The 19353-nt window shown below is 47.6% G+C and overlaps 1 protein-coding gene across 2 annotated transcripts; it reads left to right on the top strand.

The window, feature by feature from the left end:
- The first annotated feature begins 1478 nt into the window (after nucleotides 1-1478).
- On the top strand, nucleotides 1479-18594 carry ALDH2 (aldehyde dehydrogenase 2 family member). 2 transcript variants are annotated; one of them, XM_053279258.1, is made up of 13 exons: nucleotides 1479-2594; nucleotides 6573-6677; nucleotides 7951-8091; nucleotides 8345-8424; nucleotides 10238-10349; nucleotides 11343-11471; nucleotides 12055-12168; nucleotides 13407-13509; nucleotides 14748-14932; nucleotides 16006-16170; nucleotides 16452-16609; nucleotides 17312-17426; nucleotides 18027-18594. In XM_053279258.1, exons 1-13 carry the CDS (start codon nucleotides 2586-2588, stop codon nucleotides 18057-18059), a joined length of 1449 nt encoding a protein of 482 aa, XP_053135233.1. In that variant the 5' UTR covers nucleotides 1479-2585; the 3' UTR covers nucleotides 18060-18594. The 2 variants fall into 2 exon arrangements, with proteins under 2 accessions (XP_053135233.1, XP_053135232.1); XM_053279257.1 differs by lacking the exon at nucleotides 1479-2594 and adding an exon at nucleotides 3748-4014.
- Nucleotides 18595-19353: the final 759 nt, after the last annotated feature.

Below are 19353 nucleotides of genomic sequence, written 5' to 3' on the forward strand. Positions count from 1 at the left end.
GGATGGAAAGGGTGACCCAGCAGCAGGACCGAGTGATTCGCCCTAGACGGGAAGTACATTTTGTTAGTCATAAGAAGAAGCGCTTTGCTGGACCAGAGCCATCGAGTCCCTCACGGGGGATTCTGGCCTGGTGGTGGCGAGCCTGAATTGACCCCTTTGACCCCCCATCATGGTTTGCATTTGTTTTTAAATAAGAATTTTTATTGAGTCGTGGTGAGAGTGCTGGACTAGGCCCCCCCCCCCCGGGGAGACCCGAGTTCAAATCCCCCATTCAGCCATGAGACTAGCAGGGTGACTCGGGGCCAGTCACTTCTCTCTCAGCCTAGCCTACTTCACAGGGTTGTTGTGAGGAGAAACTCAAGTATGTAGTACACCGCTCTGGGCTCCTTGGAGGAAGAGTGGGATATCAATGTAATAATAATAATAATAATGACAATACAAAACAAATCATTTTTTGTAATGAAAAACCTCATTTTTCTAATTCATTACAGCAGTAAAGAAAAAATATCTAAAACAAGATAGAGCAAAAGAAATCCAGACTCTTAAAACTGTGAAATTTGCATTTGAATGGGAGACTATATGTGAGCACTGGGAGATTCTCCCCTTAGGGCCGGGATGTGAAACTTCAGGCCTGCGGCTTGATCAGGCCTGTGACGCTCCACCTTCTGGCCCGCGTGAAGCCAGGACAAGCCACAACCACCTTTCTCCCCCAACCCCCCCCCCCCCGCCTGCCAAAGAAGCAGGCTTCCTTTTCCCATGGTGGTGGTGGCATTTCTTTCTCTCCTCCCCCCCCCCCGCCACCACCCCATGTATGCAGAATTTGGTCTCCGTAGGTCACTGGGGAGTGTGATATTCAGAATTTCTTCCAAAAAAAGACCAGAAAGTTATTTAAATTTTCCTTGAGCAAATTTTGGAGTAAAAGTTGTGCATTCAGCTAATTTAAGTGGCAGGGCAAGAGAGGGCGGAAGGAAGGAAGGAAGAGAGTGGAGAGAGGAGGAGGGAGACAGAAGGAGGGTGCGAGGCAACAGAAGATGGTGCAGAGCTATGTGTGGCCCCTTGGAGGTGCACCGGAATCAAATCGGGCCCACCACTTGATTGAGTTTGAGACCCCTGCCTTAGGGGATGGGGCCACTCTGGGAAGAGCCCCTGCCTGCTTGCATGCAGAAGGCCCCAAGTTCCCTCCTTGGCAGCATCTCCAAGATAGGACAAGATTTTTTAATAGGACAAGGTTTTTTTTAATTGAACCAACAAACGACCAAAGCATACAGTACGTTGCCAAAGCACAATTAGATACAAAGTGGTTGTGTGTACATCATACATCTACAAAGATTTACACACAAGGATTTGGAGACCCACAAGGTTATGAAGTATATGCAGGCAGTACTGTAACTCTGGGGTGGGGGATTTCAAGGCACTTCAGGTAATGGGGGGGGGGTGTTTACGCCCAACGTCCATTTCCATAATTTGTCCCATTGCTGTTTAGAAGAGATGCACTTGTCTTTTTGCACATAACTATACAAACGTTTCCAGAAGAGATTTACTGTCTCATCCATGTGATAGAGCTGAGAGAGACTCCTGCCTGCAACCTTAGAGAAGCTGCTGCCAGTCTCTGTAGACAATCCTGAGCTAGATGGACCAAGCCTTGGGTCATCTGACTCCTTGTATAGCAGCTTCCTATGTTCCTCCTTCCAAAGGGCCATAAGAATGCATGGAGTTTCTGAATGGCCATTTGGAAGGAACCAGAGCTTTTTAGTGGGCATTCCCTGTCATTCATTTTAGTACATTCCCTAGAGCACCTGCCTTCTTGGCTGCAGAAGGTTCCAAGTTCCCTCCCTGGCAGCATCTCCAAGATAGGGCTGAGAGAGAGACTCCTGCCTGCAACCTTGGAGAAGCCGCTGCCAGTCGGTGAAGACAATACTGGGCTAGATAGACCAATGGTCTGACTCAGTATATGGCAGCTTCCTCTATCCCTATGGGACGGGGACTTCCCAGCTGTGGAATAAAATCCAACACATCCCCTCTCGTGGCTTTCTAAAAACCATAGCAAATAAGAACATCAAGGATCCCATTATAACAGGGGAATGTGGCGTCTTTTTGCCTGAGCCTTCTGATCCTTGCCTGCTGGTGAGAAGTCCAGGTTCTTCCCTGCTCCCCAGAGGGAGGGACAGGAAGGGCTGCAGGTAGAGGCTGTCTGGTGACAGTGGTGCAGGTGGGGGCTGTTACATGTCACCTGTTCACGCCATCCAGGTCAGGCCAGCTCAGCAACAGCCGGAAGCAGGCCAAGTTCATGGCTGACCTTGCCTGGGATTTTGCTACGAAAGAAGATAGACCCCCGGCCTCCAGCCAGGCCATTCAGCACACGGGCCAGTCTCGGAGGGTTCCCAAGGAGGGACGATTCCACTGGAGCAAGTTCCGGGTCTGCTGATGCTGCCAAGTCCCACTTGATTGTCTCTCCAGATGGCCGAGTCCAGGAGCTGCACCAGAAGCTGAAGGAATCCATGGGCGCCCACATTTACCCTGCCGAGCAGGTCCTGTGAGATCATCGGGCTTCTCGGAGCAGATGGACGCCCCACCCCCTTGTAGAGATGCTCAAGGTAAGAGTCCTTCCTTGGGAAAGCGCAGACTCAACCCGGTCTCTTGCTAGAGAGTGTTATTTATTTATCCTTTATTATTTAGCCCCATCAATGTACATCGGGCTTTACAGAGTCAAATCAGCAAGAGAGAAAGCGAAAGAGGTGTTGGAAATTCTCTGTGGCGAGAGAATCCCTTTTCAATATAGCAGAGTGCACAGAGGCACAGACACAGCGGATTTAGTTAGGCATGCGTGTGTGCTAAGAGTAAAGTAACTTGGAGCCAATTGCTAGTTTCAAATCAATATAAAAGGCATTTATTAAGGAACTCCATTCTAGATAGGAAAGTGAGGATTTAGGATCTCTAATCTATCTATCTAAGTGGATGCAGATGGATTCACCATCTTCTCTGCACATATGGTGCAGGGCAAGAGACTTGCCATGTTGCAAGGTCAACAGCCAGGTAGCAAGAGAGAGAAGAGAAGAAGGAAGGAAGTCCCTGAGATTAGTAATCTACATTTCAAAGGGATAGCATCAGAGCAGCGGGAAGTGATGACCAAATGTCTTTGACCTTCTAGCCCTCTGACTTACTAGTCTGTCCTCCACTGTCTGAGGCATGAGACAGCGCAAAGTCTTTTAACTTTCCAACAAGAGGTCCCTGCCCTGAAGACCTTACAATCCAAGTTTTGACAGTGGGAAGGCACAAAGGAGGGAGGTATGGAAAGAAGATTCCATATCCTGAGTCTGGCCCTCTCCAGCCCCAGCACAGGCTCCCTCCAGTGGCTGTTGCTGGTATCTGCCTTATGTTTCTTTTAGAGATTGTGAGCCCTTTACGGTTAAATTAAAAAGCTTGGGTGAGAAGAAGAAGGGAGGCCTTTAAAGAATTTTTTTTAAACAGTTGTCCAGAGATGGGGAGGTCTCCCAAAGTCTCGAGGTCTGTAGCATGTTGCATGGGCCAGTCCTAAACTCCGGCAGCCTGAGACCCGCTTCGTCCGTGGCGGCCGCGTTCCCTCTCCGCCCCCAGTAATCACGCGCAGCAGGTCTCGAACACGCGTAACGTGTGAGCGCGCCTGCAACAAACAGGCTTCGCAGATTCGCTAAGTGGGAGGGGCTTTTCCCTCCCCGATGCCGCTGCTATTGGCTGCCAGGAAGGAGAGGGCTGTGCTTGCTGGGTCCACCCCGCGCCCCGCCAGCAGGAAGAAAGCGGAGGGGCGTGGCAGAGGGAGGGACGGTCACGGGCCGAGCCCTTTGCAGCAGCAGGAGCTGGAAGAATTGTCGTCCCTTGGAGAAAAAGAGCAAAATGTTGCAAGCGGCGTGGCTGAGCTCCTGCCGGCGGCTCCCCGCTCGGGCGGCCCCGATCCGCCTCCTGCTCGCTTGCAGACCGTTGTCTGCTGCCGCGGCCGTGCCTGCGCCCAACCCCCAGCCGGAGATCACCTACAACAAGGTGAGGCGCCCCCGGGGTGAGGTGGGGGGTTGCGTGTGCCCGGGGGCCACACAGCCCCCCCCCCCAGGGTGCAGCCACTGGGGGCGGCTGGCTTCGAAAGCCAACCTGGGCTCTTCCTTTTGCACAGGGGGAAAGGACGCCGTCAGAAGCAATAGCAATAGCACTTACATTTATATACGGCTTTATAGCCAGAGCTCTCTAAGCGGTTTACAATGATTTAGCATATTGCCCCCAACATTCTGGGTACTCATTTTACCGACCTCGGAAGGATGGAAGGCTGAGTCAACCTTGAGCCCCTGGTCAGGATCGAACTTGTAACCTTCTGGTTACAGGGCGGCAGTTTTACCACTGCTCCTTGATGCAACTCGGGGGGAAAGAGTGCTCTCGAGCGTGTGCCAGTCTGGGTAGGCAGTACTGAGCTAGATGGACCAAAGGTCTGACTCAGTATATGGCAGCTTCCTAGGTTCCAGTGAGCAACTGCCGTCCTGCCCCCAGGCATCCATCACTAGAGCGAGAAGTCAAAGGGTGTGCATTTATTGTGAACCAGCACCTATTTTTAAAAGCTGGGCACAGCCTAGAAACTTAGCACTCTGGTTTGGGAATGCTGGCTTGCCCTTTGGGAGGGAGGGAGGGAGGGAGCCCCCTTTCACTTTCCTGGTTTATTGCTTTGGCATTCCTGAAAGGTCCTTATCTTTGCAGACTTCCTTCTGTAGACGCCTCCTCTCTGCTTCCCACAAGAATAGACAATGCTCGGCCCCAGATAAGGACTAGATGTGGCCTTAGATCATCTCCTCCCTCCAAGACCCCAGCTGTAAACCAGAGCCATTTCTCCCCTCCAGTCTAGGGGCAATTTGTAAGGGCTCCGGCAGGCACCAAAATGCTTCTGGTTTGCAAACCTTGCCAAACGAACTGGAGGTAAAAACGGCTTCTAGACTGGACTTCTTTTCTTAATGAGCTACAAACAATTCAGTCTTTTATTAAAAATATATATTACCATTCTGGCAGGCATTGTGCTGCCCATGGCTGTTGAAGGCACAAATCTTAATTTTTAATCTGATTTGTGGAGCTTGCGGTGGGGTGGGTCTGTTTGCTGTGTTACTTGTTTTAAGTTTGTAACTTGAGAGAGAGGATTCAACGTCTCGTCAAGATTGGCGAGTGGAATGTAGTAGGGCTTGTTTGCAGGCACTTGGATACATGTATATAGAGATGTTCACTTTGATCTTTGCCCAATTTGGCCAATTCAAGGTGTAAGCAGGAGGTGAAACTTAAATGCATTTGTGTGAGAAGGAAGAGCTGGGTTTATGGTAGCTTCTAGGTTTTTATTTTAGAAACCAGCTCTGAATAGGGACAGCCCCTCTGATAATCAATTGCTGTCTCTTTTGCTCTTTCTAGTTCAAGCGAAAAATCACATTCCATGCACATGGTACCGCCAGGTATTTCTCAATGATGCTACTCTCATTAGTCAGTTTCAACCAAATGTCCAACCTGCTCATGAGTCTGAGGTTGCTTGAGGAAGGCCAGTAGGGCCAATCTGTCTAGGGGTTGGTAGAGGTCATCTTTCCCCTGCCTTGGGAGGAGATCAAGACCTCTACAACATCTGCCTGAGCCCTTTTCAAACCTGTGGCCATTGCCTTAAATCCTGGGGTGGTGAGTTCCACTGGTGAATTCTGTGTTGTGTGCAGAACAACATCCTTTGGTCTGTCCTAAATCTCCAGCCAGCCAGCTTCATTGGATGACCCCAAATCCCAGTATTCTATGAGTGAGAAAAATGTAGCTTGCTCTCTCTTTACACCACTTATAACTGTATAAATCTCTGCCATGCTCCTCCCAGATGTCTTTTTTCCTGAGCTAAACAGCACCAAATGCTTTAGCCTTTCCTTGTAGGGGATAGTATATCTCAGGACTGAATGTTGGCTTTATAGTGTGTTGCGTGTTGTGTAACACTTGGCCAGCCCTCCTGGCTCCTCAGTTACAGCCCGCCTGTAATGTTGGCTTTTGAACTCCTCTACAGATAAGAGTGAGAGCAAACCTCGCTCCATAGCTGCTCCTATACGTGGCTGGCTCTGAGCAACTGTTACGGCTTGCAGCTTGCTCTCGAGGAGCCTCCTTAGCAGCCTGCTAAGCACACCGCTCCCTACTGTTAGAAAGGAAATTACTTCCTGTATCAGCTTGTCTCTTGGTTAGGTATTTCGCTAGACACCACTATCAAAGTTTCAAACACAGCTTTATTTCATTGCTAGCAAAAGCTCTGGGTGCAGCCACCTGCTCAATCTGGCAGACCATCCATCTTTTTATACTCTCGAGTAAATGCTTGACTAAGAAGCAGAAGGTTGCTGGTTCGAATCCCCACTGCTACTCTTATCGGGCAGCAGTGATATAGGAAGATGCTGAAAGGCATCATCTCATACTGTGCAGGAGGAGGCAATGGTCAACCCCTCCTGTGTTCTACCAAAGACAACCGCAGATCTGTAACTCTCTGTGGGCGCCAGGAGTCGAAATTGACTTTACAGCACACTTTACCTTTACCTGAGTGCTTGCAGCATTTTTCTTGACTGCAGATTTTCCTCAACAATGAATGGCATGACGCAGTCAGCAAGAAAACCTTTCCTACCGTCAACCCATCCACAGGGGAGGTCATCTGCCAGGTTGCCGAGGGAGACAAGGTGAGTTGCATGTGGAGGGACATCTAGTCTCAGTTCATCTGTAGGTTGCGTTTCTCTCTGCACGTGTGTTCCTATATTTTCAGCTGCCTGGGGCCTCCTGGAATAGGCAGGGAATAAATGTAATATATTTAAAAGTTTTGACTCCTACAGATTCTCTTCCCTCATGCCCATGCCAAAAATGGCAAAAAACAAAAAACAGCCCACGAAAAAACCCCAACAAAAAACCTTGCTGGCAACACAGAATTCTCCTCCCATCTTGCTTGTCTGCCTTGCTGAAAAGCAAACATGAGTCAGGCCACTGCTGGCGGACGCCCCATTGATAGGTAAACATGCCTCGGTTTGCCCAAGTGGCAGGCTTTTGTGTGGCGTTGCAAGAGCCAGATATGCATGTTCCCTCGCATAAAATTTCATGATAGCATTATCTCTGAACGGGAACCATCTGCAGTTCAATTAGCAAACAGAAATGACACAGCGAAAACGGCACAGAATCCAAGGGCCGGCTGATTGCACTGATGATGAACAGAGCCGCATCAGGCCAGAAAGGGGAGAAAAGGGGACACAAACCATTGAAAACACATCTGCAGGCTTGTGTCAGGCTAGTTCCAAAACAGAGAATGTGAGTGTCTGAAAGAAAAATGCATAGTAAGTGAAAGGCTGCATTAGGAACATAGGAAGCTGCCATATACTGAGTCAGACCATTGATCTATCTAGCTCAGTATTGTCTACCCAGACTGGCAGTGGCTTCTCCAAGGTTGCAGGCAGGAATCTCTCTCAGCCCTATCTTGGAGATGCTGCCAGGGAGGGAACTTTGAACCTTCTGTTCTTCCCAGAGCGGCTCCATCCCCTGAGGGGAATCTCTTACAGCGCTCACACATCTAGTCTCCCATTCATATGCAAACCAAGGTGAACCCTGCTTAGCAAAGGGGACAAGCCATGCTTGCTAAGACAAGACCAGCTCCCCTCCTAACCCCGCAGCCCACATACAGCAGTTATCTCCTGTCTGTGCTGTCCCACACCTCACCCCAGAGGGACAAGGAAATGACCAGAGCAGGGAATATATCCAGCCATGACAGGCCGTTCGCTATGGCTGCAGTCATCCCCCAACAGTGCAATGCTTCTCAATGACCGCACCACCCAAAACGCCTTGCACTGTCACTTGGGATGTGCCCTAATCTGGCTCGGGCATCGTCGTTCTCGTCTTGCTGCTGCTTTTAATGGCTGCCGGCGAGGAATCCTGTCTGCTTATCCTGTCCCCTGCTGGGCTCCTTTCCAGGCCGACGTCGACAAGGCCGTGAAGGCAGCCCAAGAAGCATTCAAGTTTGGATCTCCTTGGAGACGGATGGATGCTTCCCACCGGGGCAAGCTCTTGAACCGCCTCGCGGACCTGGTCGAGAGGGACCGGGCTTACCTGGCTGTACGTATGTTCCCTGCTCTCTTTTCTCTGGTCGTGTGTTTTCATCCTCTTGGAAGGCTTTGGGCCCCTTCCTCTTCGGCCCTCCTACAGACGTTGGCCTACAACTCCCAGAATCCCTAGCTAGTGGCCATTGTGGCTGGGGATATTGGGGGTTGTAGTCCAACATCTGTCGGAGGGCCAACGTTGAGCAGGCCTGACTTAGGGGGTTGAGTTGGGAAGCAAATTGCAGCTGGTAATTCTTGTTTGTCTGCAGGCTCTGGAAACTTTGGACAACGGCAAGCCATACGCCATTAGTTACCTGGTGGATTTAGACATGGTTGTCAAACACCTCCGGTAAGAATTCATGGTCACGCAGCCACCCTTATTACCAGGCAGGAGAAAATGGGCTGCATTTTGGTGTGTGGTGGAGGTGGATAGAGAGCAGTTCGTTCCCTCCCAGATAGTGAAAATGACCGGCAGCACAGTCGGGCCTTCCTTCACCCAGTGCAGAACTGGTGTACGGAATTTGCTGTCACAAGAAGTGGGGGAGGCCGCTGGCTGAGCTTCAAAAGGAGATGAGGCCGACTGAGAGACAGGCCTGCCCAGGGCTGTTGATCATTAACCAGAGGACTCAGCCGGTAGGGTTGTTCTCACGGTTCTAATTGGGGTGGGAGGCACATCCTACCCAAGGTCGGGAGCTGTGTGCGCCCCTGTTTTCCAGTCACCTGTGAGGAAAAAGCAAGGTGGGAAGGGGAGGAAGTGGTCAGCTGCTAAGTGGCAGGCCGGAGGGCTTTTTGTCCTACCCTGTTAAAGAGCTGGGTAGGACGGAATCCACCGACACAGCGGCTGCTTAATGGACGACCAGTTCCTGCCCCTCCTACCTTGCTTTTTACTTCCAGATGATCAGAAAACAGGAGCGCACACAACTCTTGGACTTGACTAGGATGCATCTCCTACCCTAACTAGAACCATGAGAACCAGCCTCTTGTGTGTATTCATGGGGGATTCCTGTGTGTATTCGTGGGGGATGGAGCCTCCTTGAGGATCATTTGTCCAAACCGCAGGAAATAAATCAACAAGTGATGGCTGTGTGGCATTTCCATGTTCAGAGGCAGGGTGCCCCAGAGTGCTAGTTGCAGGAGAAATTTGCAAAGGAAAGCCGTCTCCTTCAAGCTTCCAAGAAGCTCCTGGCTGGGCCCTGTGGGGAGCAGGATGCTGGACATTGTTCTCATCCAGCAGTGCTGGTCCTGCTTCCTTAGGAGTTCACTGGAATCAGGAAGGCCCCTAGTAGATGTGTGCAATGTTCCTTCTAACAGGGATTTCCCAGATGTGGTTGACTACAACTCCCAGAATCCCCAAGCAAAAGCCATTGCAGCTGGGGATTCTGGGAGTTGTAGTCAGCAACATCTGGGAATCCCTGTTGGAGGGAACCCTGGTTGTGTGTACTATCCACCAGAAATGTCTCCTGCGCAAGCCCCATGGAAACAATTGGGAGTTGCAGAAGACCGGTCCAATGGGGTGCACAGAAGGCATCCTTTGTGTGTTGTGCCTGCCATTCAGACATGCACATCAGTCCTTGGGGAAGAGAGTTTTTGTTGCAGCAAAATAGCCCAGAGATTTGCAGGAGAAATCCTAGCATGGCTAAGAGACTCCTAAGTAGCTGTGAGCAAACTCTTCTTCTCTTTTCCATCATAATGGCGATGCCAGATTGGACAGATGGCCCACCAAGCTCAGCTTGTGGTCTACCCAATGGACTGCACTGCAGTCATCAGACTACCCAAAGCAAACCGGGGAAGTGGGTTTTGCTAGCATCCACACACAAGTACACACCGATGCATTAATGTTGAGCTCCATCTGCAAAATAGGCAGCCACGCCAACCCAGTTGCTTGTCAGGAATGCCTTGTATTTGTGGAGGCAAAGGTTTTCTTCTCTCTCCCTCCAACACTTCTTCTGTTTACACAAGCAAATAGCAATCTTATGATGCTCACAAGGCAGCTCATATATTCAGCAGACAGAACTGGGCCAGCGAAAAGGGTGAACTGCACAGTGTCTGAACGAAAGTTCATCGGTGGATGGCAGCGAAAGCTAAACTGCAAAGAATTCCTTTGTTAGTCGTCCTTGTTTTTTGCTTTCCCCCCCGTTAAACGGCTAATTTGTCCACGTCAGGTATTATGCAGGCTGGGCAGACAAATTGCATGGGAAAACCATTCCCCTGGATGGAGACTTCTTCACCTACACAAGGCACGAGCCTGTAGGGGTCTGTGGTCAGATCATTCCGGTGAGTAAAACTCCGCCTTGGGAGATGGGAGCACAACCTTTTTGGGATGTAGAAAGAAGCCCACGTGCCCATTTCAACAGCCATCAGGGCGAGGAATGTGTATTCACCTGCTGAGCCTTGCAGCCCAATTGGTTCTACCATCCATTTGTGCTGTTTGGGTGCTTCGTTCCCTGCAAGGCCATGATCCTGCAAATACTTAACTCAAGGCAGGGGGAGAGAAGGGTGACTCATCCCTATGTGAGATCCTCAGGTGCTCAGCTGCCTGAGTGCCTACAATGACTGACTGGCTATAAAACAGAAAATAGGAGTCAAAGGATCCTCATAGGGACATAGGAAGCTGCCATAGACTGAGTCAGGCCATTGGTCCATCTAGCTCAGAATTGTCGACACAGACTGGCAGCGGCTTCTCCAAGGTTGCAGGCAGGAATCTCTCTCAGCCCTATCTTGGAGATGCTGCCAGGGAGGGAACTTGAACCTTCTGCTCTTCCCAAAGCGGCTCCATCCCCTGAGGGGAATATCTGGCAGTGCTCACACTTCTAGTCTCCCATTCATATGCAAACCAGGGTGGACCCTGCTTAGCTAAGGGGACAAGTCATGCTTGCTACCACAAGACCAGCTCTCCTCTCCAGGAATGAATGATCTCCATTAGGATGACCTAAATGGGATCAAAAGAAGCCCTTTTATCCTCCCCCTCCATATTGTCTATCACTAAGTCTGATAATTTTGTCAAGTGTGCATAGCCTGGCTCCTAAATTCTTGGTTTGGCTTAGGAACATAGGAAACTGCCATATACTGAGTCAGACCCTTGGTCCATCTAGCTCAGTATTGTCTTCCCAGACTGGCAGCGGCTTCTCCAAGATTGCAAACAGGAATCTCTCTCAGCCCTATCTTGGAGATGCTGCCAGGGAGGGAACTTGGGACCTTCTGCAAACCTCCTTTTAATTTAACTGCGTGCAATGTAATCTCCTCTCCCCTCCTTATCTCTTGTCGCAGTGGAATTTCCCATTGCTGATGCAGGCGTGGAAGCTTGGGCCAGCACTGGCCACGGGGAATGTGGTGGTGATGAAACTGGCTGAACAAACCCCCCTGACCGGATTGTACGTGGCCAGTCTGGTCAAAGAGGTGAGCCATCAGTGGGGCTTCTGCTCTGTCTCATACCTGCTCTTTGGAGCACAGATGTGCTCTGAATCGGACCCATCTTAATGGTCCTGTCTCCCACACACAAATGACATGTGAATTCCCAATTCTGCAAGCCATTGAGGGCACTCTAGCAAATGTGGAATCCACAAGGTTCCGTGAAGGAAGCCAGAACTTCAGGCAGGGGTCTCTGCCAGCCCTACTTGGAGATAACTGCCAGAGATTGAATCTGGGACCTTCCCCATACAAATCAGAAGCTCCGCCACTGAACTGTGGCCTGTCTTTATTTCCTGCACGCACCTTGCCTTCTACCAATTGTTGGCCTGTCTCGCTCAGTGTTGTCTACCCTGACTGGTGTCCTCATTCCAGGGTTTGGGAGTGGGGTCTTCCCCAGATGTGTTTCTCAGGATGCCAATCTATCATATTGTTGCCTGCCCTCTGCACAAGACACATGTGGACATCATTTTTGTTGCCTCCACCTTTTCCCTGGGGTTGGTGCTGTGCTTAGAATAAACATACTTCAGCCGGCACGAAGAACTCACTGCTGTCTTCTGCTCAAATGTTTCAGGCCGGATTCCCTCCCGGTGTGGTGAACATTATTCCTGGCTTTGGACACACAGCAGGGGCTGCGATCTCCTCCCACATGGATGTGGATAAAGTGGCGTTTACAGGTTCCACTGAGGTGAGGGTCTTCTGGAACATAAGAAGCTGCCATATACTGAGTCTCACCCTTGGTCCCTCTAGCTTAGTATTGCCCTACATTATTCGGTTGTTGCAAAGATTGTTTCTGCAAAGAGTGTGCCTGAAGTGTTCTGAACAATCCAGAGAGCTGCAGGAGTGCTAAGTAACATTATGGGCTCTGGAAAAGCTAAGCGAAGTTCTAAAATACATATATTTATTGGATTTATACCCCACCATTCAACACAAAGACCTTGAAGGCAGTGTCTGGTCATCAATAAAATACAAACAAGGATCAAACATTAAAACTACATTAAGAACAGCAAATGAAAATACAGCTAAAACCAGAGGTGCTTACAGTTCTATAATATGCATTTCCTTCTGAAAGCAATGATGAGTGGTGACATTTTAAAAAAGCTGAATGCAAAAGGCAAGTTGAAACTTCCGATTGCTATGGAGACAGTAGATATTTGGGTAATCCTTGTGCAGAACAATACGGCAAGAAGTCTTACAAAGAGGTCTAACCTGTAGGTTATGCAACTCACAATGAATCCATAGGACTCTAATTTCACTGCACTGTTTTGAGTGTTATGGCTGTGGCCTGGAACACTTTCAAAGTACATTTATTTGCACTGTTCTTATAAGCCGCTTCTGGCTTCTGTGAAAAGCAGGGTATAAATCTTCCCTAATAAAACCATTGTTCTATTGTATCTTTCTTTCTGTTTTCTATTCTATAGAAAATGTTGTATCTGTGGATATTGTATATTCATTTTCTATTGAAAATATACACTTTACACATTTTACAATATTTTAATGTATATTTTAATAAAAGTATGTCGTATACACATTTTCAGTTGTATCTGTTTGCTGCAGTCATATTCCCACCTTTCTCTAAGGAGCTCAGGGTGGTCATGCCCATCTCATTTTTATCCTCACAACAATCCTGTGAGGCGGGTTAGGCTGAGGTCTCCCTGTAGCTTCATGGCTGAGAAGAAACTTGAATCTGAGTCTCTTCATTCCTAGTCCAAGACTCTATCCACTACACCACACTGCCTCTCCATCTTGGAATCAATGCCAGCAAAATAATATATGTTTTGTCTTCTCCTCCTTACCTAACCTTGGTCCTGTGGTGGGCTTGAAACCCCTAACTGGAGCTTTTGTACGATGCCTTGATCTTAATGCTGCTTCAAACTTGTTCCTTGTTTTTAAGTCTGACAAATGTTTTCCATCTCTTGGTTAAAGGTTGGGCACCTGATCCAGAAAGCTGCAGCAGAGAGCAACATGAAGAGAGTGACTCTTGAGCTTGGTGGAAAGAGTCCCAATATCATCATGTCTGATGCTGACAGTAAGACTCTCTTCTTGGTGGGAACGGAAATGGGAAAGGGCTTGCATTGCGGCTGGGGTGGGTGGGTTTGCATTTGAGTCCATGGTTGGAAACTTCTTGGCTTGCATCCCACTTTGGAGAATGCTTCAGTCACCGTCCGATGTATGAAACCAAGATGCACTGTGCAAATAATATGAATGGATCCTCAGTCTACATGGTCCCCAAATGGAGAGTGGGAAATGGTGGCGATCTCAGTAGAAAGTTCAACTTGTCTCAGAGGGTGTTCCTGCCTAGCCCTTTCATCATGACTGCTTTATCTTGTATCTTTATCTGGTCCTTTTCCTTCCACTTCCTCCTTGTCCTCCACCTGAACCAGGTAACTAGCACTATACACAAGACCACAGCTGATATCTGTGCTCATGTAAGACCTTTGAAAAAAACTTTCTAAACATAAGAGAAAATCGGCAATGAAAAACTGCTAAGGGAAGCTCTGGAGCCCCTTTTCTTGGAGGCTTCCATTTAAAGGTTGAATGGATGTCTCTTGCTCGGGGCGGGGGGATGTCTAGGTATCTGGCATCCTCTGGATGAGATGATCCATTGGGTCCGTTCCAGCTCTGATTCTATGAGAGGCAGAGGGAAGCTCTTCAGATCGGTTTGCTTAGACTACCTGGATAGTTCAAGAAGGACAAGGTCACTTTATTTGGGCTGGATACGGTATAAAGAGGATGGACTATAGCGATGTGCATGGAACCGGCGTGGTGGTGGTGGTGGCTCAAAGGCCGGGGGCAGGGGGATACCTTTAAGGGCTGGGGGGTGCTCTTATCCCTCCCGCCGTGTTTCCCCTGCCGGTGCGGCAAGTTCCCTCGTCAGACCAGAAGTGCTCAACGTGTGCACATGTGCCAGTTACTTCCAGTTACTGATGAGGGAGTGGGGCAGCAGGGAGGTATGCTGCCACCCCGCCAGACCCTTTTAACTTGCAGCGCAAGTGGGAGAAATGTGGTGGGAAAGGTAAGCGTACCGTCCCCTGCCCTTCGAACCGGCCGAACCACTGGTTGTTCGAACCTATTTGGAGGCCCAATAAAACGGCCTCTGAACAGGTTTGTGCACATCCCTAATGTACTACGCTCAAATCCTTGCTCAGAGAATAAGGATGGGAAGTGGCTTTTGCAGGGAGCAGATGTGGAATTGTAACCCCTGGCTGCTGATGAAGAGACTTGCTTTCCAAGCCGCCTGACTGGTGACTTCCTGCTCTCTTCTAGTGGACTGGGCCGTTGAGCAAGCCCATTCTGGCTTGTTCTTCAACCAAGGACAGTGTTGCTGTGCTGGCTCTCGAACATACGTCCAAGAAGATATATACCACGAGTTCGTGGAGAGGAGCGTTGAGCGCGCCAACACCAGGGTAGTCGGAAACCCATTTGACTTCAAAACAGAGCAGGGACCTCAGGTGAGAGCATGAAAAAGGAAATAAATCCTCGTCCTTCTCTCTCTTTCTCCATCTCCGGTAGGTAGGTAGGTACTACATTTATATACCGCCCCATACAAAAGAGTCCCTGGGCAGTTCACAATATAAAAACCATTCAAACATTAACATAAGTAAAACAATTTAAAATCCACTAAAACTCTAAAACCGGAGCTTTGAAACTGTAAACTGAAAGCCTGACTAAACAGGTATGTTTTTAGGTGCTCCTTAAAAGCATTCAGAGAAGGGGAAACGCTTAATTACATTAGGAAGGGCATTCCAGAGTCTTTCAAGTCGCCACCAACCGAGCCAGTGGCAACCACAACCAGATCTCCTCAGATGATCTTAACATCTGAAGGTTGATGAAGAAGGCGGCGTATGATGTAAAACCGATCTTCAACTGAAGGCCACTATTCTAGAATGGAAGGAATTCGGCTTAGTCTAGGCAGACTATCCAATCATAGCCTTCAGTTTTAGAAATGTTAAGGTCCATGACTTGAAATCCATGTTGGGGTCATTGCAGTTGGCTTGCTATATGAAAATATTGTTGGGAATTCTCTCTGGTAAGAGATACCTTTCTAATATAGCAGAGTGCGCAGAGGCACAACACAGCGGAGTCTGCCCAGGCATGCGTGTATGTTGAGAGTAAAAAAAACTTGCAGCCAGTTCATAGTTTCAAATCAATATAAGGAGTATTTATTAGTGAACTCCATTCTAGATAGTAAAGTGGAGAGATAGGATCTCTAATCTAGCTAGCTAGCCGGATGCAGATGGATTTATCTCTGCATACATGGTGCAGGGAGAGGAGCTTGCATGTTGCAAGGGAGAAGACAGGGAAGAGTAGGAGGAAGAGGAAGTTGCAAGGCAGGCAGGCAGGAAGTGTCCCTGAGAGTAGCAATCTACATACCAAAGGGATAGTGTCACAGCAGTAGAGAAGGGATGACCAGTGTCTTGACCTCTCTAGCCCTCTGGATATGTAGCATGTCATGGTAGCATGTTATTTTGTTTCTTCTGACAAGGATCTGACTGACGTGCCACTGTTTTGTTGACCCTTTTAGGTTGATGAATCTCAGTATAAGAAGATCCTTGGATACATTGGTACTGGCAAGAAAGAAGGAGCCAAATTGCTCTGCGGTGGCAACCCAGCGGCAGACAGGGGATACTTCATCCAGCCAACCATCTTTGGAGATGTACAGGACAGCATGACTATCGCTAAAGAGGAGGTCAGGATGGCTGTATATTCTCGTCGGTTTCCCACCTCTGTCATCCTGCTTGATGCCTCTCTTGCTTTGCTGCATTGACCAGGGTTGCAGAACTGTCAAATCTAGAATTGTCCAAGCTGTAAACATGGAATATTGACATTTCTCTTCTCTGAATGTACACCCTTACATTCCCCTCTATGTCTCTTTGGGCACTGCTAGTGGTGAGAATGCAACATATACTTTTAAAAAATTGGTTGAAATGGAAGTAGAAACAAGTTTGTGTGCTTGCTCCTCTTTTACAGATATTTGGGCCAGTCATGCAGATTTTCAAGTTCAAAACCATTGAGGAGGTAATCCACAGAGCAAACGACACCAAATATGGGTTGGCAGCTGCCATTTTCACCAGAGATATTGACAAAGCCAACTACATTTCCCAGGGTTTGCGTGCTGGAACCGTCTGGTAAGAAGTTAAACACGGGAGTGTGATCACCAAATCCTTTCTCTTCTTAAGCAGTTCCTCTGTTTACCACATCAGCTGCAGAATTCAGTTGCTTACGTGGTCCGGCTTGCATGTTTTAAGAAACGGTTTGCTGATGGCCTTCCAGGATTTTTAAATGATTGAAAAACTGTTTTAAATTGTTTTAAATTCCTGCCCTGGTTCTCCAGGGTTTTTTTAGCTGTTTGAATTGTTTAGTTGGTTTTATTCTGTTTTTATAGTTTGATTTTAACTGTTAACTTAATTGTTTTTACCTTGTTGTAAACAGCCCTGAGCCATTTTGGAAGGGCAGTATATAAATTGAAAATCAATCAATCGCACACTCAGACACTCCTAATGAAAGAAAACTCTTGTGGATATAGTGGGTCTCTCCATGGAAAGAGCCTGAAAGAAAAAGTGCAACTTCTTTTCTCCAAAGTCAAAAGTTGGAAAATTTACATTAGTTTGGATCCTGGATATTCTTCCACATCCAAACACCCGCTAACAGATTAGTGCTGTTGTCCAGATTACAATGTATCTTTGATAAGTCTTACAGTAACAGATTTGGACGTGCTTAAGTGAACAATGAATGAGATTGGTGGTTCTTTGTGTTTGTGTTTTTCCCTTTTGTTACTTAAAACACTCAAGAAATAACAAAATGCTTCCAATATTTAATGTCTGTTCCAGGATAAATTGTTACAACGTGTTTGGCACTCAAGCTCCATTTGGTGGGTACAAAGCGTCTGGACAAGGCCGTGAGGGGGGAGAATATGGTCTAACACCATACACAGAGGTGAAAACGGTGAGTATCTGTAATCCCCCCCTCCATCATTTCCTCGATTCTTAGTACATCACTGTTTTACGTTCTGTCATATATCTCAACCCCCCACCAACAGAGCATTTGCATCTTCCAGTAGAAAAATGGGAAGAACCTCCTAAGCAATAAATCAAAGTCGCCTTGCTGATGGGAGGTGGTGGCCTGTCACAATGCCATAAAATGATGGGTCTTCTGTTTGGTCTCTGTGGCACACATCATTGAGCTTCTGCATATGTGTGGAGACCTCCGTTGGGAAGGCTCCTGTTGGAATTGGTGCTTGCTTTAGACTAGATTTATAGGCCTGCTCAACTTCGGCCCCCCAGCTGTTTTTGGACTACAACTCCCATAATCCCCAGCCACTTGTAGCTTGAACAATGGTATGAGAAGATTTAGTGGTGCTACTTTAAATAGCCGAGAGGGAAAGGCACTTGGCCACATCACTGAAAGCTGTGGATTTTTTAGACTCCTCTTGTCTAATGCTGGGTGGCTGCCTCCCATCAACTCTGATGTAAATGGGAATCAGATTGTCAATAGGTAGAAATGGGAAGGTAGTCAGACAACCCTAAAAAGCCGTCTTCTTTCTAGGTGACCATCAAAGTTCCACAGAAGAATTCTTAAAGGACATTCCACCTCTTGTATCTGAAACCATCCATGTATGCTGTTTTAATGTGTTAGCAGCATGAAGATTTAAGTAGCGAGACCTCCTTTGTGAAGCAAGCCCTCACCTCCGCAACCTAAGAAGCACATACAGTATAATTTCTTATGTTTCAAAAAAGTTTACTATTCCGCGTATATTTTTCTTTGCACAAACCTTTCTCTGTATGTTAATTACATACTGGAAGATCTGAATAACTTACTGCTCAAATCTCCATTTCTGTCTGTTTAGAACATCCTATGGCTGTATGATGCCACTTTTATAAAATTTTGAATGTGTCTGAGGGTTTTCAGAAGCAGACGAAGTGTGTTGTCAAAGTGCTGAGCCGGTTTTTCACTTCTTCGTGTGTCACCTGAACAGAAAATACCCCTTTTTTATACAAACTAGAATATTCTAAAATGAACTACTTGTTCTGACTATCAAATGCTATGAAGCCAGAGTATTTTCTGCCTGTTCTCTTTGCTCATATAAATAAATACAACAAATTTCATAGTAAAAGCCTCTGTTTAATCCAACTTTTAAAAATGATGAACTTGATTTGCGATATATACCTTTTTTTTGCTTTTTGTAAATGTCTGTTTAGTTTATTTAATGCTTTTAGATACCACCTATAATAGTAATCTCAAGGTGGTTTACAGTCAAATAAAACAACCTAACGTTTAAAAACCAAACATCTAAAATATACATACAGTTCAACTAAAAGCCTGGTTGAAAACTTCAGTAGTTTCCTAGAAGCCATCAGGGATGGAGCAGTTCCAGAAAATGTGTTCCACCACCCTGGGATGTCTATAGAGAAAGCTTGCTTTTGAGGCACTACCAGACAAACTGGTGGCACCCTCAGACAAACCTCTTTTGGCCATTTTAATAGGTAGTGGGTTTCATAACAAAGATGTTCTCTTAAATACCCAGGCCCCAATCCATTAAGGGCTTTATAAGAAATACCATCACTTTGTCATGGCTCTTTGGCAACAGAAAGGCAAAATACAAACTCATTCTAATGATTGGACAAACCAACCAAGCGCTCTATATAATTTATTTACAACGTGTTTGCACTGCTTTTCAACTAGAATGGCTTGCTTAATGGGGTGTGTACGGGGGTTGTCTGTGGCCACGACAACCCCCGCAACCCTTCCTCAAAATGGCTCCTGGCTGCGCGCGCACCCTATGTTCTTCTCCCTTCGCTACCCCTTTCGGGCGCCACACAAAGGTAGTCGCGCGAGACGCCGCGGTAAATCCCGCGACAGTTTCTGAAGGGAG

This window comes from Hemicordylus capensis, chromosome 15, assembly GCF_027244095.1.
Source record: "Hemicordylus capensis ecotype Gifberg chromosome 15, rHemCap1.1.pri, whole genome shotgun sequence".
Lineage (NCBI taxonomy): Eukaryota > Metazoa > Chordata > Lepidosauria > Squamata > Cordylidae > Hemicordylus > Hemicordylus capensis.